Here is a 24,812-nt window from a genome sequence, read left to right as displayed (position 1 = left end):
TGACCTCAACCCAATTGAGATGCAGTGGCATGACCTCAAGAGAGCAGTTCACACCAGACAACACTAGAATATTGCTGAACTGAAACAGTTTTGTGAAGAAGAACGGTCCAAAATTCCTCCTGACCGCTGTGCAGGTCTGATCCGCAACTACATCAAATGTTTGGTTGAGGATATTGCTTCCAAAGGAGGGACAACAAGTTATTACATCCAAGGGTTCACATACTTTTCCCACCCTGCACTGTGAATGTTTACATGGTGTGTTCAATAAAGACATGAAAACATATAATTTTTTTGTGTGTTATTAGTTTAAGCAGACTGTGTTTGTCTATTGTTGTGACCAATTTAAGCAGAAATCCAGGTAATTCCAAAGGGTTCACATACTTTTTCTTAACACTGTATATACAGTACCAGTCAAAGGTTTGGACACACCTACTCATTCCAGGATTTTTCTTTATTTGTACTATTTTCTACATTGTAGAATAATAGTGATGACATCAAAACTATGAAATAACACACATGGAATCATGTAGGAGGATGTGTGATGGTGTGGGTTGTGCTTTGCTGGTGACAATGGCCCAACACACCTCCAGGCAGTGTAAGGGCTATTTGACCAAGAAGAAGAGTGATGGAGTGCTGCATCAGATGATCAGGCCTCCACAACCCCCTGACATCAACCAAATTGCGATGGTTTGTGAGGAGTCGGACCGCAGAGTGAAGGAAAGTGCACAGCATATGTGGGAACTCCTTCAAGACTGTTGGAAAAGCATTCCAGGTGAAGCTGGTTGAGAGAATGCCAAGAGTGTTTAAAGCTGTCATCAAGGCAAAGGTGGCTATTTGAAGAATCTCAAATATAAAATATATTTTGATTTGTTTAACACTTTTTTTTGGTTGCTATATGATATCATATGTGTTATTTCATAGTTTTGATGTGTTCACTATTATTCTACAAGGTGTTCTAAACCTTTTGACCGGTAGTGTACGTACAAGAAAAAAGACAATTGTAGAAGAAGACAAAATATATATAAAAAAATTTGTTTCTTCTATATGATATCATATGTGTTATTTCATAGTTTTGATGTGTTCACTATTATTCTACAAGGTGATCTTTGCAAACGTACAAGAAAAAAACGTGTGTCCGTTCTTTGCAAACGTAAACGTGTGTCCGTTCTTTTTACTATTACAGGCCACCTACAGTCTGAGGCCGGTAACACACGCGTATAAATGCAGTCATACACAGTTCATGCTCACGTGAAATCATATCATAAAACATATGTCTTTTTTTTCTCTCAGATTTTCTATTTGTCTTTATACATTTTTACACCCAAAAATATGTTTCATTTGTACAAACTCACGCTTTGTTTTAAATGTGTGGATATGATAACCTAGCAAGGGAAGAAAATCTGGGATGTATAACAACATGTATGTATATTCTTACACAATTCACTGCACTTTATGGTAATAGAATAGAAACATCATATATTATCCGTTATCAAATCTGTAAGTGACATGACAGGTTCTTTACATTCTCAAAGTGCCATGGTTCAGGTTGGGGGACAAGGGGGCAAGGAGAGTTGCGGGGTAAAAAAACAACGTTGAACAAATAGGAAATAAGATAACACCAAGACAACACATAGTCCTCTGACAGTCAATGTCCTCCATCCCCTTTACGGGAACAAATTGCCAAAGTGTTCCCTTTTAGCCTGCAAAAAGCTCCACAATTGTCATCCTGTCCCTCCTTTAATCAGAATCATCATTATGAAATGGATCAATCTCTCTTTGCTGTGCCGAACACAGGAATCCGCTCCAATTCTTCTCATCGCTGCGTGAGTCAGTTGTTGTTTTGGTTTGGTGTCTCTGTTATGAACTCCATTTCCACTGGGCACAGATGTAATTTCAACGTCTAGTTTTGATTTGGTTGAGTTGTGAATACAATGTGAAATCAACAAAAAATATCATTGGATTTAGGTTAAAAAAAATGTAAAAACAAATAATTAAATTCCCTTACGTTGATGACAACGTCATCACATTTTTGGGGGGGGGGGTTTGAAATTATGTGGAAACCAGTTTTTGCCCAGTGGGTTATTGTCCATAGTTTTTTTCTCATCCTTGGCTGGCGACTCAGATCAGAACATCCTCTCGGTGTTGAAGACCCTCAGCTTGGTCATAAAGTTGAAGTAGATGAAGGCCAGGCAGACGAGCAGGTTCTTCATCAGATAGAGGATGGGCGTGACAAAGCCGAAGAAGGCGATGAGGCCGATACGCACAAACAGGAAGGGCAAATCCTGCAGGGCCACGCCTAGTGATGATAGCAGGGGACTGTGGGGCATGACAACCAGACGCAGGCACGACACGTAGCTAAATATGTAGATAGGGAACACCCAGCCCGAGTAGTAGACCGCTGGGTGCCCAGCCACCCTAACCATCTCCACTGTGTCCATCCAGAACAGAAAGCTGTCCACAAATACCTCGGCTCGGGCATCGCTGGCACACAGGAAGTGCAGCGGCCCTGTGTACGCATATTGTGAGACTCCACGGTCCACCGACGTGCTGACAGAGTGTGCCGAGCGTGCCGAACGTGCCGAGCGTGCCGAGCGTGAGCTCAGGCCTGAAATGCTAAACTGTCTCCCTGGTATCTGGTTACCTGACATCCCCTGGAAAGTCCCATTGGCCTCTGGACGTGAGCCCGCCCCGTTCGGGTCCTGTCCATTTGGACCACCAGGTTGCCCTGGTTGTGCAGGTTGCCCGGGCACAGCTGGCGTTACGGGTGACGCAGGGTTTGCTGGGTTTACTGGTGTCACTGGGGTTCCACGTTGGTGCTCCACGTGTGTGAGGACATTGGAAGGGATCTCAGCATCTCGGTCCAATTCATTAGCTGGACGGAAAGACAACAGCACATGAGTATGTTAGCCGTGACTGAATGACGCAGATCAGAACATCTCATTATGGCACAAACATGCACACCACACAGCCCAAAAGTGTAGAACACAGGACAACACAGCGACGGTCTCTCTGGGCTCTATAGGCACTATATTTTACCATAATACAATAGCATTTCTGATCAGTGGAAAATGACAGGATCTGGTTATTTCCTCTAATAAAGGGATTCCAAGAAAGTGACAGCCGTCCTGAGATCATGTAATGGTTTAGCCAATTCAACACTGTGTTACCAAAAATCAATTGGGGGGTTGTACAGAGAATTTCCTGTTCAATTTCTGAGATACATACTCTATCTCTATATAGAACATATCCTCCGATAGTGTACACTATTGTTGTCTTAATGAAATTAGTTGTGAGTTGGCAGAGGATCAGGCAGTATTCAGACTACAGTAGCGAGCTAGTGTTCAGTTAAACGTGTGTGCAGAACACAGAGCTTTGCATTTTCACCATGTCCAGTGAGTCGACAGTGGCGGATCCTCTCCAGGATATCGATGCAGATGAGGGAGAAGAGCATCAGTGACACAGGGAGCTCTGCGAACGTGTCCTGCCTTATACTGTTATTGATCTGCACCTGATAGAAAACAATGATGAAAACCAATCTGTGATTTGAATCAGATGATGTTGACATTTTAGCAGACTCTTATCCAGAGCAACGTACAGTTGGGACAACCACATCAGTCATAGTAAGAAAATTATTCCTCAATAAAGTAGCTTTCATTACAATTTCTAGCCCTGATTGTGATCTAATGAAATGGTCATGTGCCGGTCTTCCCCTCCAAACCTTCTCCAAATGCTACATGGCACCCTATGAGTGCTATATACCCTTTGTGATACTGGATTAGTGGGCTAATCACTTAGCTCTGGTATGTGCTTAACCCAGGACTACTTGCCTACAGGACACAGAACAAAGAGACTGGGAGTCATCTGAGCTTAATTTATGGCTTCTCTTATGTGAAAGAGAGTAGATAAGCCAAGGACCTGAGGTCACACCTGGATCTTCAGGAACCTCTAGAATGTGGGCTCATAGGAGGTGGGCTCTTCACAGACAGGAAGTGGGAAAGTGCCAGATGGACAGCTGATGTGACCAGGGCGGCTGGGACAGGAAGAGGAACTCGGCTGCTTATCAGTGGCCCCTTGGCCATAGGGCTGTAGATTGCTACTCTGAGAACCTACATGTTCCTCTCAACTAGGTTTTCCAGCCAATAGCGTCAAAAATAGGTTCATTACCCTAGGCTTTGATCAACACAGTATACACTAGTGGCACCTGCTGGTAAAAATAATTTAGAGCAGCCAAATTATTATTTACAACGTCCCACATCCTGTGTAGCCTGTGCGTAGCATAGCCTTTTTGTCTTCTACCAAACCAATGGTTGTTCGATGAAACGATGCTCCAGACGTCATTAATCACGTGCTTCTGAGAAAGTAATACAAGAGTCGGCACACTGCTTCGAAGTACATTGCTTATTAGCAATTTCGATGTATGCCTCGGATCAAACATACTATCACTACTCTCAACTCATCAATTTTACCCCCTCCTCTCTCATAAGACAACCGCTAGGACACCGCACTTCAAATAACGTCATTATCTTGTAGTTGTGTCATGATGGTACACTCAGGTTTTTTTCTCATAGATTTGTCCCTAAAGGGGTACAGATGCTTGTCACTGGGGTGGTAACCTGTAGTACGCCCTTTGTACCTTTAGTTATAGATACATAATTGTACCCCAGTTCATACATTTCTTACGTACAGTCCATAGATACAAAAGCATGCTTTCAGAAAAGGAAAAATATGCCTTGATAGGGAACCACCACAGTAACAAAGCCAATTGTTCCTTTAAAGTAGCAAAAGTGTACTTCTACCATAGACCACTTAAACTGGTACAACACTTCCACTCACGGGTAGCCAAAAAATAACTAACTGAAAACCACGCCCCCACTAAGCCATGCCTCCAATAAAATGTACTGGTGTGCCTTGCCTTTTCGAGTGAGTAGTAAAGTTACCACCCATTAATGTATTTGTTAGTAACAGAGACATGATTCATTCATTTTTAGTCCTGTGACCTTCACCAAGTGAGTTCCAAGATCAATGTCATCATTAAAATTTAACTAATTTGACCCTTTATACAGTGGTGTGAACCTCATAGTTTACATGCCACCTGGTGGGTACAAATATGTACTTTTCTTCAATACATTGCTTTTATGGTAAGCAAAGGTACAGATCAGTACCATCCAAGAGTTAAGGGTACACAAAATACATTTGTACCCTGGGAAACAAAAATTTACCTTCACCGTACGCTGAGAGGAAGACTGCCATGATTGTACATTTACAGTGGGGCAAAAAAGTATTTAGTCAGCCACCAATTGTGCAAGTTCTCTCACTTAAAAAGATGAGAGGCCTGTAATTTTCATCATAAGTACACTTCAACTATGACAGACAAAATGAGGGGGAAAAAATCCACAAAATCACATTGTAGGATTTTTTATGAATTTATTTGCAAATTATGGTGGAAAATAAGTATTTGGTCACCTACAAACAAGCAAGATTTCTGGCTCTCACAGACCTGTAACTTCTTCTTTGAGAGGCTCCTCTGTCCTCAGTACATGTCCAGGCCCGTCTGAAGTTTGCTAGAGAGCATTTGGATGATCCAGAAGAAGATTGGGAGAATGTCATATGGTTAGATGAAACCAAAATATAACTTTTTGGTAAAAACTCAACTCGTCGTGTTTGGAAGACAAAGAATGCTGAGTTGCATCCACAGAACACCATACCTACTGTGAAGCATGGGGGTGGAAACATCATGCTTTGGGGCTGTTTTTCTGCAAAGGGACCAGGACGACTGATCCGTGTAAAGGAAAGAATGAATGGGGCCATGTATTGTGAGATTTTGTGTGAAAACCTCCTTTGGGGCATTGAAGATGAAATGTGGCTGGGTCTTTCAGCATGACAATGATCCCAAACACACCACCCGGGCAATGAAGGAGTGGCTTCGTAAGAAGCATTTCAAGGTCCTGGAGTGGCCTAGCCAGTCTCCAGATCTCAACCCCATAGAAAATCTTTGGAGGGAGTTGAAAGTCCGTGTTGCCAGCAACAGCCCCAAAACATCATTGCTCTAGAGGAGATCTGCATGGAGGAATGGGCCGAAATACCAGCAACAGTGTGTGAAAATCTTGTGAAACCTGATAGAAAACGTTTGACCTCTGTCATTGCCAACAAAGGGTATATAACAAAGTATTGAGAAACTTTTGTTATTGACCAATTACTTATTTTCCACCATAATTTGCAAATAAATTCATTAAAAATCCTACAATGTGATTTTCTGGATTTGTTTTTCTCATTTTGTCTGTCATAGTTGAAGTGTACCTATGATGAAAATTTACAGGCCTCTCTCATCTTTTTAAGTGGGAGAACTTGACAATTGGTGGCTAACTAAATACTTTTTGGACCCACTGTATGTTCAAAATATTGGGTACAAAAATGTACCATTATGCTCTTTATCACGCAGTACCCTAAAAGTTACCGTACAATACCTTGTAAGTTCATACTGTATGTGTACCTCTGAAGGTACATTATGTGTATTTTGATCTACTTACACTCCAGGGAACAATATTGCACCTTTAATTCTAAGAGTGTAGACAATAGTCTGCATCGTGCTCAGTAGGGTTCGATATGCATGGAATCATCTAGACTGATTCTGAACTGGTACATCAGGTAAGTGGACTCTGGAACTAATCAAAGGCATAATTAATCTATTAATTAACTACCAGGGGTACCAGGAAACAAGCAATAATGTAGACCTGAAGGCCTGGATGTGAATACCTCTGAGTTAGAATGTCTCTCTGTAAGTGTCACTTCCATTTCAGAGGTAACCAACAGGTTGAGTGTCAAAGGTCACCTACAATGGTGAATCTAAGTCAAAGGTCACGGAAACATAGACACACTGAGACGAGCATAAACAAATGATGCATGACACCAGGGTCACATGGTTTACCTCTGAGCTGGCGATGAGAAAGGCAAAGCAGGGTAATGTGGAGAGGATCACATAGACCAGGGCCACTGGCCTCCTGAGAGAGAGACAGAGAGGGAGAAGGAAAGAGAGAAAGGAGCAATAGTTATAGGCTAGAGGTTATGAAAAAGGAAAATATCAATGCATTTGGAAATGCTCAATGTTGGCATGATAGACGTGGCACAGCTACTGCCAAACCAAATGCAGGCCAGTCGAGTCAGACACAGCACAGCTACCGCTCAGGTTCATGCCACACAGACCAGACAACCATTACTACACCGCAAGGCTCAGGACCAGAAAACACTGTGCTGTTATATTAAAAATCAAATCACATTTTATTTGTCACATACACCAAATGCAACAGATGTAGTAGACCTTACAGTGAAATGCTTACAAAAAAATACAGCTACAGCTCAGACACAGCTCCTAGCATAGATTTCGAGCCAGGCCGCAGAACAAACAAACCAGATAGACCAGAAAGACACTCACCACTTCTTCCTGCCGACAAGAAACTTCTTATTTGTGAACACCATGTACTTCATGGGCACCCAGACCAGCAGGGCTGTGGAGGTGACATAGGCGATGGAGGAGGCCACGATGAGCCAGTAGGCGGTGCTGGCGTCGCCAGGCGGCTGCGCCATGCTCTTGACCCGCGCCACGATGAGGGCGAACCTTTGCATGACGATGAAGAGCGGCACGCACAGGCCTACAAACTGCAGCACCTCGCACAGGGCGAACTTCAGCGTCCTCCCCGAGGCCATGCTGTGGCAGCCCCTGCGCTGGCTAGCCCTCAGAGGGAGGGAGGGAGAGAGGGGGCTGTTGTCCGCAGTGAGGCGACCCCTGTCCCTCTGAGGGCTAGTCAGGCCTGAGCCTGTTGCATTGTCTGTGTCCACTAGCATTTTCCACACGCCACAGCTCCCGCTCGCTGTTCTGCCGTTTGCTTACACTGCACTAGGCATTGTGTACCTTTATCGCCGCAGTCATGACGGTGTGATGTGACTGCCCCGCTAACCTCTTTATATATGACTGTTGCAAACAATTTGTCTCTCTCTCTCTCTGGCCCTTCAAGGGTACTATATTTCAGAAAGAGTGTGACTCCTGGGAAGAGATGTGAAACCTAGAGAAAATATACCTATGGAGCAGAATCGTTACGGACCACGCCAAACACTTGCAGTCCCATGTTATTTAAAGGAGCAGTGGAGAGAGCACACTCTTTTAATCATTTGGCTGTCCTGTGAGTTGCATGTTTATTCTGCCATGACTACACATCCCCATCTAGTGGTCCTCTGCAACACTGCGAGCAGTGTGGCACAACAGTGTTGGACTGCAACCAAAAGCCATAAAGCAGATGTAGAGATGATGTATCCCCTTCCAGACCAGACAGAAATGAGTGTAGGGGAGACATGAAGAGAAGAACAAGGGAAGGAGGGAGGAATAGAAAGCCTGGGAGAAGAGAGAGGAGAGATAATACACTTTTAAGACACTTCAATGAAGTGTTACTGATGAGAAATTGAGTTATATTATTAATGAATGCAGATTATTAGATTTCAAATAAAATCATAATAAAGAGTAACTCTTATCTGACTGAGAAGAAGTTATGAGAGCGATAATCTGACAGACAATCTGGAGTCTTGGACCTAACCATGCAAATGAACCTACTAAACTTAGCAACAAAAGAAAACGCCCCTTTTTCAGGACCATGTATTTCAAAGACAATTCGTAAAAATCCAAATAACTTCACAGATCTCCATTGTAAAGGGTTTAAACATGGTTTCTCATGCTTGTTCAATGAACCATTAACAATTAATGAACATGCACCCGTGGAACAGTCGTTAAGACACGAACAGCTTACAGACAGTATGCGATTAAGGTCACAGTTATGAAAACTTAGCACACTAAAGAGGCCTTTCTACTGACTCTGAAAAACACCAAAAGAAAGATGCCCAGGGTCCCTGCTCATCTGCGTGAATGTGCCTTAGGCATGCTGCAAGGAGGCATGAGGACTGAAGATGTGGCCAGGGCAATAAATTGCGATGTCCGAACGTACTGTGAGACACCTAAGACAGTGCTACAGGGAGACAGGAACGGACAGCTGATCGTCCTAGCAGTGATAGACCATGTGTAACACCTGCACAGGATCAGTACACATTCAAATATCACACCTGCGGGACAGGTACAGGATGGCAACAACAACTGCCGAAGTGACACGAGGAACGCACAACCCCTCTATCAGTGCTCAGACTGTCCACAATTGGCTGAGAGAGGCTGGACTGGGGGCTTGTAGGCCTGTTGTAAGGCAAACATCACCTATGGGCACAAACCCCTAGTTGCTGGACCAGACGGGACTGGCAAAAAGTCTTCACTGACAAGTCGTAGTTTTGTCTCACCAGGGGTGATGGTTACACTGAGGACTGGACTCTGGAGAGGGATCGATTTGGACATGACCCTCCAGCATGACAATGCCACCAGCCATAATGCTCGTTCTGTGCGTGATTTCCTGAAAGACAGGAATGTCAGTGTTCTGCCATGGCCAGCGAAGAGCCCGGAACTCAATCCCATTGAGCACGTCTGGGACCTGTTGGATCGGAGGGTGAGGGCTAGGGCCATACCCCTCAGAAATGTCCGGGAATTTGCAGGTGCCTTGGTGGAAGAGTGGTGTAACATCTCACAGCAAGAACTGGCAAACCTGGTGTAGTCCATGAGGAGGAGATGCACTGCAGTACTTACTGCAGCTGGTGGCCACACCAGATACTGACTGTTACTTTTGATTTGACCCCCCCTTTGTTCAGGGACACATTATTCCATTTCTGTTGGTCACATGTCTGCGGAACTTGTTCAGTTTATATCTCAGTTGTTGAATCTTGTTATGTTCATACAAAAATATACACATGTATTGTTTGCTGAAAATAAACGCAGTTGACAGTGAGAGGACGTTTCTTCTTTTGCTGAGTTTATAATGAGACATGCACTGGGCAGACTTTAACACAAACATTGGCAATTATGGCCCGGGTCCCAATTGCATTTACGTGCATCGGGTTACTCTCCAGTGACCCTTTACTGGCTGTGAGGTATTCGCTAGCCGTGTGAAGACACACTGCTCGGAATAATAAGCATGTCACTATGTTCCTCCTGCCAATTCACTACAGCTAAAACACAAATACACCGTATGAATCAAACGTTAATTACCCCCCTGGTTATATTCTGCTGAGCATGCATGCTGGCTATCAGTTTCAGATGTTGATGATAGCCTCCCCTCCTCATCAGGTCAGATGCATTCTTTGAACATGAGGACACACTTGGCAACAGATTACTCCAAGAAGGGGATGAGATGTGTGTGATTCAAACATTGACGTGTGAATGATGCCCGCGATCTCCACATTGTTCAGACACAGGGAGTAGTATAGAAAGGATCGCGACATGAACACACACTCACGTGTGCGCACGCAGACACACACACAGACACACACCGTAACCCTCTCTCAGGTAGTCATTGTTGAGTCCGACCCTGAGACACAGCCATTTGAACACTTGTAACTGGATCCGGATTAGGAGGCCTGCACTATATTTGGTGGTGTCTTTAGTTTACACACATTTATGCTGGGTACTACGAGAGGAGCTAATTTTAGATCCTAGAGTGATGCACTTTCTCAAGCTGTGCCTCCAATACTGAGTGCAGGGCTCTAGTCCAAACACTGCCCCCCTACCCAGCCCAACACTGCCCCCTTACCCAGCCCAGCACTGTCCCCTTACCCAGCCAAACACTGTCCCCTTACCCAGCCCAACACTGCCCCCTTACCCAGCCCAACACTGCCCCCTTACCCAGCCCAACACAACACTGCCCCTTACCCAGCACAACACTGCCCCCTTACCCAGCCCAACACAACACTGCCCCTTACCCAGCCCAACACTGCCCCCTTACCCAGCCCAACACTGCCCCCTTACCCAGCCCAACACTGCCCCCTTACCCAGCCCAACACAACACTGCCCCTTACCCAGCCCAACACTGCCCCCTTACCCAGCCCAACACAACACTGCCCCTTACCCAGCCCAACACTGCCCCCTTACCCAGCCCAACACTGCCCCCTTACCCAGCCCAACACAACACTGCCCCTTACCCAGTCCAACACTGCCCCCTTACCCAGCCCAACACAACACTGCCCCTTACCCAGCCCAACACTGCCCCCTTACCCAGCCTAACACAACACTGCCGCCTTACCCAGCCTAACACAACACTGCCCCTTACCCAGTCCAACACTGCCCCCTTACCCAGCCCAACACAACACTGCCCCTTACCCAGCCCAACACTGTCCCCTTACCCAGCCCAACACTGCCCCCTTACCCAGCCCAACACTGTCCCCTTACCCAGCCCAACACTGCCCCCTTACCCAGCCCAACACAACACTGCCACCCCAACCCACGCCAACGCTGCCCACCTAGTCTAGCCCACCACTGCCCCGCTAACTACCAACCCCCCTAACTAACCTTACAACGCTGCCCACCTAGTCTAGCCCACCACTGCCCTGCTAACTACCAACCCCACTAACTAACCTTACAACACTGCCCCTTTAAGAAAGTCCAACACTGTCCCACTAACCCAAAACTACATTGTTATTTTAACCCAGTCCAATCCTGCCCCTTTTAACCGCGGGCAACACTGTCCCTGGACAACACCCCCCCCCCCCCTTTAACCCAGTCCAAACACTTTTCAAAACAGGATAGTCAAAGCTTTGCGGTTTTGAATGCAACTCCTTCCAGCCCCTACAGGCAGAGGGCAGTACCCTACTGTAAATCTGAAAGAGATCAAAGGAATTGGTAAGAGCTCTGAAATACAATTAAACATCAAGTGGAGACAATTTGGGTTAGCGACTTGGACTGGAATAGGTGTCGGTACTCATGTTGGGTGCCGGTACTGTTTATATTTAGGTGCAGGAGCTCCACAATATGTTTGAGCTAATATTCTATAAGAGGAACAGGAGCTCAAGCAGTAGAACATTTTAGGCGCCAGTACTGATTTCCTGCCCAAGACAAGAACTGGTTAGTGAAGTTGAGGCCTTAAAGATGTTGAATGCCCAAGTTGGCTATCTATTTTGTATTTATGCACAGTTAAAATAAGATGGACCTCTTCAAATGGTGGGTATTTATAGTTTAGAGCACCCTAATATTAAAAGGCATACAGGATTAGGATCACATCATATGTATGCCTATCAATGTAGACCACCATTGTTCTTCAGGGTACAAAACTACTTTTATAACTATTATATACCCTAATATCCAAGTGAAATTATTATAGTCAACATTTTATGAACAGTTACAGTTACATTAAATTGTTCTAATGAAGGCAGGTTAACGGCGGGACTTTTCTTAGGGACTTGCCACCACGCACTTGTTGCAGGAATAGTCCCGCGAGAGGGCTGCCGTGGGTACATTGACGGATGACCCTGCTGCTCCCAATCCCAGCTGTCAGCTGCGCTCGTGCAACGTTTCTGACTTTCCCCACTCTGTCCCCGGTACCATGGCGTCCATGGAGGAGGACGGCTCGGTTGAGGAGAAGGATAACAACAACAAGAAGAGAACGAAAAGTGCAATCGCTGTCGCATGGCTTACATTTTACAACATCGCCATGACGGCCGGGTATGTGGATTATTCTACCCTATAGCTGTTTATAAAGTAGCCACTCCCTGAACACTTCGCTATGCACCAGAGCGCTGTGAGCAAGCGTGTGTTGCTGTGAGCAAGCGTGTGTTGCTGTGAGCAAGCGTGTGTTGCTGTGAGCAAGCGTGTGTTGCTGTGAGCAAGCGTGTGTTGCTGTGAGCAAGCGTGTGTTGCTGTTTATAGGTCCGTGGTGTCTCCGACACTGCAAGTGTCCCATTCAGTTGCAGTCAGCAAAATAAAAGTAAGGGACCTGATCTGAATGGGGTCCAAGAAGTCACATAGATTATTTGAGAATTGTCTGTCTTTTAAAACATTTTTAAATAACGGCGGTGGAAGTGCGGCCCCGGGCGCGGGTTCAACCTGTCCAAATACGGTCGATTACACGATGTCAGCGTCATTACCCAGCCTTACCTCCACAGTCGCAGTGATAAGTATAGCCGGGACGCTGACACTGGAGCTCCGATCTCGGAGAATGAAATGCGCAATTGGCATATTTTTACAACTGCAATTGTATGCGCTTCAAACCGCGCTGGCGCGACTACGCAATTATTTTTACTCAAGTGTTCTTAGTGAACTCACTAAACGAACTTACTTTATTGTTTGCTAAATTTTCAATAATTTATTAATCTGTTGATAGTCTCTTACATTAATTTGCATTGGTCTGAGCCACTTTAACGAGGAGTGCGCCTTTTTGGAGATATGCATACAATGCGCATTTTAAGGATATCTTGGATCCACTTCCACTCAGTGATCTCCACTACCACTCAATGTAGTTTATTGTCTGTTCTACACATAATGGTTATTTTGGAATTACATGAAGGTGTGAACTAGGTTCAGTTGTCTAGACTTTTGTTCCCAATGACCAAGAGGTGGTTGGTTATAAGCCCTTGTACCTGATCACACTCATACTGAGGAAACAGATACCAGACTTTTGATTCAAACATCCAAAGAGCTGTTCAAATATTGACTCAACCAGCTTCTCTCAACCAGCTTCATGAGGAATGCTCTTCCAAGTATTGAAGGAGTTCCCACAAATGCTGAGCACTTGTTGGCTGCTTTTCCTTGACTCATCCCAAACCATCTCAATTGGGTTGAGGTCGAGGGATTCTGAAGGCCAGGTCATCTGATGCAGCACTCTATCACTCTCCTTGGTCAAATAGCCCTTACACAGCCTGGAGGTGTGTTTTGGGTCATTGTCCTGTTGAAAAACAAATGATAGTCCCACTAAGCGCAAACCAGATGGGATGGCGTATTGCTGCAGAATGCTGTGGTAGCCATGCTGGTGAAGTGTGCCTTGAATTTTAAATAAATCACAACAGTGTCACCAGCAAAGCATCACCACACCATCACACCTTCTCCTCCATGCTTCACGGTGTGAAGTACACGAGGAGATCATCTGTTCACCTACTGTGCGGCTCACAAAGAAATGTCAGTCAAAACGAAAAATCAAAAATTTGGACTCGTTAGACCAAAGGACAGATTTCCACCGGTCTAATGTCCGTTGCTCGTGTTTCTTGGCCCAAGAAAGTCTCTTCTTCTTATTGGTGTCTTTTAGTAGTGGTTTCTTTGCAGCAATTTGACCATGAAGGCCTGATTCACACAGTCTCCTCTGAACAGTTGATGTTGAGATGTGTGTGTTACTTGGAACTCTGTGAAGCATTTATTTGTGAAGCATTTATTTGGGCTGCAATCTGAGGTGCAGTTAACTCTAATGAACTTTTCCTCTGCAGCAGAGGTATCTCTGGGTCTTCCTTTCCTGTCTTCCTTTTGCGTCTACAATTGAAGAAACTTTCAAAGTTCTAGAAATGTTCCTTATTGATGGACTGTTGTTTAATTTTGCTTATTTAAGATGTTTTTGCCATAATATGGACTTGGTCTTTTACCAAATAGGGCTATCTTCTCTATACCACCCCTACCTTGTCACAACACAACTGATTGGCTCAAACGCATTAAGAAAATACATTCCAGAAATGAACTTTTAACAAGGCACACCTGTTCATTGAAATGCATTCCAGGTGTCTACCTCGTGAAGATGGTTGAGAGATTGCCAAGAGTGTGCAAAGCTGTCATCAAGACAAAGGGTGTCTACTTTGAAGAATCTCAAATATAAAATATATTTTGATTTGTTTTGGTCCCTACATGATTCCAGGGTGTGTGATTTGATGTTTTGATGTCTTCACTATTATTCTAAAATGTAGAAAAAATAAAGAAAAACCCTAGAATGAGTAGGTGTGTCCAAACTTATGACTGGCACTGTATCTCGTGGTCACTTATATGATGTCGGTGTAATGTCCAGGGCCTAATCCTGCTATGAGCCCATTTAGCCATGAATACTGAATCAAGGGACCAAGTGTGATCTAATAGGGATTTTAAAATGTGACAGTAAAATACTAGTTATCTCAATTTAATGGAATATGGTTGAGGAAACTATGCAACTTTGGCCTGCCTCATTACTAATACTGTACGTATTTGTGATCCTATGACAAACGTTTTTTTTTTTTTAAGTTACACGTTTTAGAGAAAAAGGGAAACCACTGAATGCCAACGCCCACAAAGACACCTTCACAGACACACCTTCACAGAGATCCGTAACACTGCTGACCTACTAGACGTGTAAATGTAAAGACAACACAGACCATTTCCCCCAGGTCAGGCGTAGTTTAAAAAGCAAATGGTGAATACCAGGGGCGGTGTTTATCAAGCTTCTCAGTAAAGGAGTGCCGATTTAGGTTCAGTTTTGCCTTTTTAGATCACATTGAATAAGATTACATGGACAGGGAGGACCTGATCCTAGATCAGCACTCCTACTCTGAGACTCTTGACCCATACGGCCCCCGATCTTCTGTGTAAGTTCTGTACAAGAACTCGCACACCTTTCTGTTGTTTTAACCTGATCTTTACCTTTGACTAAAGCCACAGAGAATTAGCTTTAAATGGTCCTCAAAATGGATCTGCAATTAAATAGTAAAACATGTAGTATTGATTTTAATTCAAACATATTAAGGTCACAAGGCCCAATTAGGCATATTACTGTGATAGCAAAAACGTACATGTTTTTTTGTTGTATCCTGTGTGTAATGGACCAATAAAGATTGTATTGTGTTAGTATAGTGCTCTACACATGGTGTCTGCACATGATGGTTCAGGGATTTGCTTGATTTAAACAAATTCATCTTTAGTTCCTCCTGAATGTAGTTTTTGCAGTAGCAGGGTTGCTGCTAGTTCAGAGACAAGCTGGCAAGCATTACCCAGAGTTCTGTGTTTACATTCTGCCTGGCATATAGCTGTGCTGTAGTGACTGATGTATAGCCAGATTAGTGTGTGCAGTACCAGGCTAGAGACAATTTTCTCCTCTGTAGAAAGGACTTGGTGCTCCCTGTTTCACCAACTGACACTGTCTGTGTGTCCCAAATAGCACCCTTTTCCCTACACAGTACACTACTTTTGACTAGGGCCCTGGTCAAAAGTAGTGCACTATCGTGGCTGATGAGGAGGCATACAAGTTTAGTTGGTGTCCATTCTGCTTTTGCTTACGATAGTACTGTAAAAGCCTTACAGAAAAAAATAAACATGAATTTGATGTGGCAGTATGTGATCACGTGATCTTATGTGACGTTAACGTGATAACGTGAAACTACAAATTTGAGCATGTGAAAACATGCTATGGAGACAGTGATTGAACTGTGTAATTTTATACTGTAACTCCAAAGTGGTATCTATTCGGTAATCTATGTACTTCTCGTGCACACTCTAATGTAAAATACAGTTATTCAGATGTTATAAATATTTGATCTTCTTTTCCAGGTGGCTGGTTTTGGCTATGGCAATGATGCGCTTTTACCTCCAGAAGGCCACACATAAGGGTCTGTACAAAAGTATAGCAAGGACACTCAAGTTCTTCCAGACAGTTGCGTTAGTTGAGGTGAGTTTCTGGGATATTGGCATAGTTCTCTATACAGCCGTATTCAAACAAAGTATTCAACGAAGACAGTTGTGGAAAATAGGCAAATGTTGAAATTACTGGTAAGAACCCTCTGTGTGCTTTAAATACTTTGATGCGGAGAAGAAGTGAGGAGAGGCGATTTACTGACTCTGATTTGTTATCTTCTTTCAGGTGGGGCACTGTGCAATCGGTACGTATTGTCTTGATTAACAACCATGTAATGTGACGGACTCCCAAGTGGCGCAGCGGTCTAAGGCACTGCATCACAGTGCTTGAGGCGTCACCACAGACTCGGGTTCGATCCCAGGCTGTGTCAAAGCCGGCCGTGACTGGGACACCCATGAGGCGACGCACAATTGGCCCAGCGTCGTCCGGGTTAGGGGAGGGTTTGGCCGGCTGGGATTTTCTTGTCCCATCATGCTCTAGCGACTCCTTGTGGCGGACCGGGCGCCTGCAAGCTGACCTCAGTCGCCATATGGACGGTGTTTCCTCTGACACATTGGTGCCGCTGGCTTCCGGGTTAAGCGAATAATGTGTCAAGAAGCAGTGCGGCTTGGCAGAGTTGTGTTTCGGAGGACACATGGCTCTCGACCTTCGCCTCTCCCGAGTCCATAGGGGAGTTGCAGCGATGGGACAAGACCACTAATGTAACCACTAATAGGATATCACGAAATTGGGGAGAAAAATGGGTAAAAGTACAAAGAAACAATCAAACATATCATGTGAATATCTCCTAGCTCTGACAGCAATGTTTATTTCCCCGGTTCTGACCCTGTAGGAATCGTGAGGACCTCTGTAATTGTGACCGGGGTTCAAGTGTGTTCACGAATCTTCATGGTGTGGTTCATCACCAACAGCATCAAACAGGTGACTATCATGATTTATCACCAAAGAGGAGTTTTGTAACCCTGGTTACCATCTACATTAAGATGCCTTGGAGTGGGTGAGGTTAAGTTGCCCCTAGACACTGATCTTGGATCAGTTTAGCATTTTCCCCACCAATGGTTAAGTTTAGGATTGGGGGACGGGAAGCTGATCCTAGATCTCTACGTAGGGGAAACTTCTCCCCGGAGCGCAACTATAGTAATATCCTACTCTACAACATGGACCCCATTAACTGTTAACTATCTTCTCTGCCTTTGTTTTGTTCCTATCCATGTTGACTTTTTGGAAGATCCAGAACGAAGAAAGTGTAATCCTCTTCCTGGTCGTTTGGACGTTGACAGAGATTACCAGATATTCATTCTATACATTCAATCTGCTCAACCACCTGCCATACTTCATCAAATGGGCCAGGTGGAGATGGGGATGGGAGGGCCGGGTTTGGGTAGCTCTGGTTCTGTGTGTTTACATGCGGCTTGCTGATGCAGAGCCTTTTCAGCATCAGAAAGCTGCACGTAAACGCCATGGACAAGAGCTAGGGTTTGCGTCGCTGTTACAGTTCTGTGCATGTCGGTTTGGTTTGATTGGTGTTTCCCAGTATTAGCCTATAGTATTAGCATGCTTCCCAGTGTTAGCCTATAGCCATGCATAAGGTATCTCTTGGCTCATAGCCAGGCAGCATGTGATCAGAATGAGTGTGTTGTGTTTATTGATTAGCCCGTTAAATATGGATGTTGGCTGACCTAACTGCTAACACTTAGTACTCTGGCATTATCACTTTGATTTATGGGCTAGGACAGTTGTGGGTAACCAATGGATTACATGCTAGGCGATCAGGCATTGATAAGCATACGGATCAGAGTCTGGAGAAAAGGTGGTGGCACCATCAGTGCAGGGATTGGGATTTATTCTCGGGCCATATGTACGAAGCATCTCAGAGTAGGATTGATGAATAAGAATAACAATGATTTAAGAACGTGATCCTAGATCAGCATTCATACTCTGAGATAATAAGGTTTCTCCTCATATTCAGCTCTGAGTCAAGCTGTTATTGTCTTTCCAGATGTGGATGACGTAAGGATGGTGTCATCTTTTCTCTCATACTTTCAACATTCCTTCACACCTCTTTGATGCAGACTCACAGCTTGTGTGGGCCATAGCACCACTGATTTTTGAGCCTTTCATACACTGCACCAGACCTGGGTTCAAATACTATTTTAAATCATTTCAAATACTTTATCTGTGCTTGATTAAGCTTCCCTGACTTCCGATGGAATAGTCCCAAAGCTGCAAACCCCACCTATCTGGCACGTGAAGCAAGCTTAAGCAAACGCCACAAGCATTTGAACACTTTCAAATGGTATTTGAACCCAGCTCTGCAATTCAGTCTCAGACATACACAACTACTGTAACACATGGCATTAGCTGATGGTGACAGGGGGTTAGGTGTCGGTGTTACCCCCCCCCCCCAGTCCAACAGCTAAGCAGTACTGTAGTAAAAAGACCTATTTCTTATGTGTATATCAGACACAACGCTCATCATTATACACAAACACTCTATTTACCACCGCTGTCAGCAGACCGGTGACATAACGTGGGACTATCAAGAACACTCGTGAAGTGTAACTGCCTGGCTCTCATATGAAGGCCCTCAGATGAAATGTGAGCACTGGTGAAGAATGCCTACTACACACTTGGGGAGCAATCTGACCGACCTAGAGTCCTGGGATCCTATGGCTAAGAGCTTGCTGCTTTCCGTTCAAAATCTGAACGTCTATAAATCAGATTAGCGACCGACCCCATTTTTTTTTTTTTGCAGGGCTGTGCGGTGGCTATGAGTTTGGGTGACAGTGAGTGAGAATCTTGTTCCTGTAACCACAGTACTGTACATTCAATATGTTTGTTTACATGAACGACAAATCTCTTGGGTTTTGCGGGTTTGCTTCACTGGTCTTGATTGGTCAGTGTTACCCCTGTTCTCCTCCACCCTCGTCTACCCCCATTCCCGGTCCCCCTCTGAGAGATCTCAAGGGTTCCTTTAAGCAGGGAGGGGAGGGGCACAGCCAGGTCCCCGCAGTGGGAGGGAAGAGGGGCTCATGTTCAGCTGCTCCTGTTTTTAAGACCATCTGTTTCGGGAATGGAATGCTCGGCCAACATTTCACTCACATCCGCCCAAATGCTCCCCCGAGCCGCCGCCACGTTCTTGAGTAAATGAGGGATTCTTACGCACCAACATCACCACATATATAGATCCCTCTCCTTTCATAACCGACTCGTTTTAATCCCCCATACATTTTTGTTAACTTTTGAAATGGAATACAGTAGTGTAATTATCGGTATATTAATCCTTCCTTTCTGGGTTGTTTATTAACCCTGATTAACAATGGACACTGATTAAGCCTAGTTCTGGACTGAAAACCAAGCTCAATGGAGAATCTCCATTGAAAGTGCTTTTTAGTCCAGGGCTAGGCATAACCTTTGTCCGGGAAACGGCCCCCTGTACATTTTGAATAATGATGTGCAGAGATCCAGTAATGTTAAAACACTTCATGTTAATTAAGCTGATCATTTGGGGGCATTCAGACCTGTTGGTGTTCAAACAGCTAAATCCTTTTTTAAGTCCCAACTGTATTTTTGAAAAATTCCAATCTGGTTTTAATGCCCAGCACAGAGACAGCCTTAGAGTGATAAATGATCTTAGAGCCAACACAGATGCCAAACAGCTCTCTCTCCTTGTACTCTTAGATTTAAGTGCTGCAGTCAACACTGTTGACCATGATTTCCTTCTGGACAGACTGGAGAGTTGGGTTGGCCTCTCCGGTACAGTTCTAAATTGGTTTAGGATCTATTTGACCGGTCGAGAGTTGTTGTTTTTTGTCACCCTTGGTGAATATAACTCAGAGAAAATGCATATCACATGTGGCGTTACACAAGTTTCAATTTTGGGTCTGGTACTGATCAACTTATGTGTATTACCCCTTGGCAGCATTATCAGAAAGCACAGTAGCTGCTATGCAGACGATACACAACTTTACATCTCTATGTCATCGGAGGATTTTAGCTCCTTGGATAAATTATTAAACTGTATTAGTATTTAATTACTTGGATGGCTCACAACTTCCTCTGGCTAAATAAAGACAAGACCAAGGTACTTATTGTTGCAGCCAAAGCACAGAGAGTGAATCTAGCCACACATTTTAGTTCACAGGCAATAAAGATAAAACACCAGGTAAAAAAAACCTAAGTGTTATTTTAGATTCTTAACTCAACTTCCGAATCACACATTAGGAATGTGACCAAAATAGTTTTTTTTTTAAATCACCTGAGGAACATTGCCACGGTGGGGGCGTTTCTCTCTCAGGCTGAAACAGAGAGACTTATCCATGCTGTTATTACAAGGTTTGACTTCTGTAATGTTCTCCTATCTGGTCTACCCAAGAAAGCCATATGTCAACTGCAAAACATACAGAATGCTGCAGCACAGGTACTGACCAAGACCAGACAGAGAGCACACATTACACCGGGTTTAAGGTCTCTTCACTAGCTGCCTTTGAGTTTTTGAATTCGTTTTAAGATTATTCTATTGGTTTTTAAATCAATCCACGATTGTGCACCCCAATACATGTCAGATGCTTTTAAGTTATGTACTCAGTAGGTCCCTCAGTTCCTCTGGTTACTGGCCTTTTAACTACCCCTAAAGCCTAGGACCAAGAGGCATGGAGAGTAGCCTGCCAGAGAACCTGAGGGGGGGGGGTGAAAATGTGGGCATGTTTAGAAGAGATGTTAAAACACATCTTTTTAGCTTTGCTTTTCCTCAGGGTGCTTTTTAGTAGATCAGTTTTTTCATTCTTTTGTTTTTTTTAATCGTATGTTTGTTGTGGAGTACATTTTCAGTTTTTATTTTCATTGTTTTTTTTTGTTTTGTTTTTTTTTCCTGTAAAGCACATTGCGTTGCATTCCATGTCTGAAATGTGCTGTATAAATAAAGCTTGATTTGATTTGTTATACACTACCTTTCAAAAGTTTGGGGTCACTTCGAAATGTCCTTGTTTTCTTTCCATTAAAATAACATAATGTATCAAAAATACAAAGTAGACATGGTTAATGTTGTAAATGACTATTGTAGCTGGAAATGGCAGACTTTTTATGGAATATCTACATAGGTGTACAGAGGACCATAATCAGCAACCATGTGTTCCAATGGCACGTTGTATTAGCTAATCCAAGTTTATAATTTTAAAAAGGCTAATTGATCATTAGAAAAACCTTTTGCAATTATGTTAGCACAGCTTAAAACTGTTGTCCTGATTTAAAGAAGCAATAAAACTGCCCTTCTTCAAACTACTTGAATATCTCGAGCATCAGCATTTTCGGGTTCGATTACACACTCAAAATGGCCAGAAACAAATAATTTCCTTCTGAAACTTGTCTGTATATTCTTGTTCTGAGAAATGAAGGCTATTCCATGCGAGAAATTGCCAGGAAACTGATGATCTCGTACAACGCTGTGTACTACTCCCTTCACAGAACAGCGCAAACGGTCTCTAACCAGAATAGATAGTGGGAGGCCCCGGTGCACAACTGAACAAGAGGACAAGTACATTAGAGTGTCTAGTTTGAGAAACAGATGCCTCAAGTCCTCAACTAGCTTCATTAAATAGTACCTGCGAAACACCAGTCTCAACGTCAACAGTGAAGAGGCGACTCTGGGATGCTGGCCTTCTAGGCAGAGTTCCTCTGTCCAGTGTCTGTGTTATTTTGCCCATCTTATTGGCCAATCTGAGATATGGCTTTTTCTTTGCAACTCTGCTTAAAAGGCCAGCATCCCGGAGTCGCCTCTTCACTGTTGACGTTGAGACGTGTGTTTTGCGGGTACTATTTAATGAAGCTGCCAGTTGAGGACTTGTGAGGCGTCCGTTTCTCAAACTAGACACTCTAATGTACTTGTCCTCTTGAACAGATGTGCACCGGGGCCTCCCCACTCTTCTTTCAATTCTGGTTAGGGCCAGTTTGCACTGTTCTGTGAAGGAAGTAGTACACAGTGTTGTATGAGATCTTCAGTTTCTTGGCAATTTCTCGCACGGAATAGCCTTCATTTCTCAGAACAAGAATATATACTAAAAACATGTCAGCCGTCACTATGGTAATCAGCCATTTAGTGGCCTAATTCATTGGCAAATGCTACAAGACACTATCAAGATGGCATACATTGTTCCCCTTCATTTTGCAGGGTATGCATTCCAACGTAGTGTGAAGTTTAGTTTTTTTGTCGTTCTTTACTGCACGGCCCTTAAGCTGAAGTGTGTGTGTGCGCGTGTGCATGCCTCTGTGTGTTTGTGTTACTGATGACTATCCTCTCTCCCTGTCAGATACAATATGTTTATCATCATGTACCCTCTCGGAGTGGCCGGAGAACTCCTGACTATTTACGCTGCTCTGCCATTCGTTCGCAAAACCGGAATGTTGTCCATGAGGCTCCCCAACAAGTACAACATCTCCTTCGACTACTACTACTTCCTCATCATCGTCATGCTCTCCTACATCCCATGTAAGCAGCTGCGTACAGCGTGTTTGTATGTTCAGCCCATAGGTGGGCGTTAGTTACTCATGGGTGTTGATTGTCTCTTGTTTTGACCAGCAGAATTGTTCAGGAGTTCAGTAGATTGTGATGGCTGTTGTTAATTTGGGGTTTTCGGGTAGTTTGTGAAAGCTGTTTCATTTGGGTTTTGGGTTACGTTTGTGGTGGCTGTTGTTAATTTGGGTTGTTTGTGGTGGCTGTTTTGGGGTACTTTGGGGATGGTTTGGATAATTAGTAGGACCCAGTGTTTGATGGTTTAAGTGCCTTTCACCCTTTGAAGGCGTTTTGTTAAAATATTGATCTGGACTGGATAACTGTTTAGATCGGTGGGTAAAATCTCTGTCTCTCTCCTAGTGTTCCCACAGCTCTTTTTCCACATGCTCCGTCAGAGGAGAAAGGTGCTTCTTGGGGAGATCATAGTGGAGAAGGATGAGTAGAGTCGCCTCACAGTCCAGCACCTGGCGTTCGTTTTGGAACAGCGAGCCAAAGTTCTCCACACTGCAACGCAAGCGACCGGGAGAGTCATACCACTACCGACATAACGAGATTAACCAAGTAATAATCGCGGAAACAGGATTTTGTCATTCACCGCAATAACCCAACTGGATTAAATACAAGATAAAACATTACCCAACAGGAATAACCTTCATCAGAATCATCCACAACAGACATCAGTCAACCAGAAGAATAATTTCAGAACAGGAGTAGTCAGCGGAATAGTCATTAATGTGGAAAAAGGAATAAGTACAATCTATAGCTTGAATAATCATCATCATCATCGCAAAACTGGAACACTGTCCCAATGCGGATAGCTAGATCCCCAGAGAGAGAGAGCACTGAATCCACTATCCACATCATGCATGGCCACATCATGCATGGCCACATCATGCTGTCCTAAACCTCTGCAACCTGATAGCATACTGCACTGATTACCTGCTCTCAACTGCAACAGTACAATATTGGAAGGCGCTTGCTGTGCATTGGGTCAACCACACAGCAGATACATACTGCACCCACCATCAGTGCAACACACAGGGAGTTCGAGGGAACCAGGGACGGGTGATATGTATGAAAGGAGGGATGAGGCTCCTGAGCTGGGGTTTTTTTCTTTTAAATTGGAAATACATTTTTTTAAGCATTTTTAAACGTTTTCCACCACAGTGATTTTATACATAAATAGCATGTTGCAACAATAACTAGACAGAAGCTCAAAAAAAAGAAAAAAGTTCTGCATAGACGTATTATACCTCGACAATAAATATGCTGCTTCCTCAGAGTATGTGTGTTGTACTTTATTTGTAAACAATGAAATGTGAAAGGCCACCGTTAGGTTATTTTATGCACAGATTGGATCATTTGAAGAATTACTTAATTTATTCACATATCACATGGTTGGCAATTCTATGGTTTTTAACAGTAAAACACTTGTATTGAATGTTATTAGTGCTTTAGGTGTAGCTTAGACGAAACAAATCTTTTTGTTGTTGCTTTGCTCAGCTCTAATGTTCTCTCCATGTTGTTTTCATGTTTACCAAGAGCTCAGTCAAATGTATTTACAAGTGTACATCTTAAAACAAGGTTGAATCTTTGCAGAAAAGCGCTCTCTTTTGAAAGTTCAAGCCAACATAGGAGACATGCACAGAAGATATGAGATAATACATTTATATCTGAGCACTCAGTCTTCAGTTAGTCACTGTTTTGTTCTTTATGTTAAAAATCTGTGTTCGGGATCCATTGTCCTTGTCGGTAATGGACTGGTAGTTAGCGTTAGATTCCCTCTGCTAAAAGGTGCTACTGTGTCAGATCGTTTCAATCTT

The 24,812-nt window shown here is 43.8% G+C and overlaps 2 protein-coding genes across 2 annotated transcripts; one reads left to right on the top strand and one right to left on the bottom strand.

Moving 5' to 3' along the window:
• Positions 1 to 1,145: 1,145 nt before the first annotated feature.
• Positions 1,146 to 8,113, bottom strand: LOC123991719 (transmembrane protein 236-like). Its single transcript, XM_046293368.1, has 4 exons — positions 7,430 to 8,113; positions 6,926 to 6,998; positions 3,385 to 3,508; positions 1,146 to 2,872 (listed from the first exon to the last, which is right to left on the bottom strand). The coding sequence occupies exons 1-4, from the start codon at positions 7,837 to 7,839 to the stop codon at positions 2,124 to 2,126; spliced, it is 1,356 nt and encodes a 451-aa protein (XP_046149324.1). The 5' UTR covers positions 7,840 to 8,113; the 3' UTR covers positions 1,146 to 2,123.
• Positions 8,114 to 12,340: 4,227 nt separating this feature from the next.
• LOC123991085 (very-long-chain (3R)-3-hydroxyacyl-CoA dehydratase 1-like) lies at positions 12,341 to 24,271 on the top strand. The gene is made up of 7 exons (XM_046292274.1): positions 12,341 to 12,571; positions 16,397 to 16,514; positions 16,707 to 16,725; positions 17,314 to 17,402; positions 17,710 to 17,831; positions 22,787 to 22,965; positions 23,350 to 24,271. The coding sequence occupies exons 1-7, from the start codon at positions 12,453 to 12,455 to the stop codon at positions 23,430 to 23,432; spliced, it is 729 nt and encodes a 242-aa protein (XP_046148230.1). The 5' UTR covers positions 12,341 to 12,452; the 3' UTR covers positions 23,433 to 24,271.
• The last annotated feature ends 541 nt before the right edge of the window (positions 24,272 to 24,812 follow it).

Source organism: Oncorhynchus gorbuscha, linkage group LG12, assembly GCF_021184085.1.
Source record: "Oncorhynchus gorbuscha isolate QuinsamMale2020 ecotype Even-year linkage group LG12, OgorEven_v1.0, whole genome shotgun sequence".
In the NCBI taxonomy this organism is placed as follows: Eukaryota; Metazoa; Chordata; class Actinopteri; order Salmoniformes; family Salmonidae; genus Oncorhynchus; species Oncorhynchus gorbuscha.
This window is presented reverse-complemented; position numbering and strand designations above follow the sequence as displayed.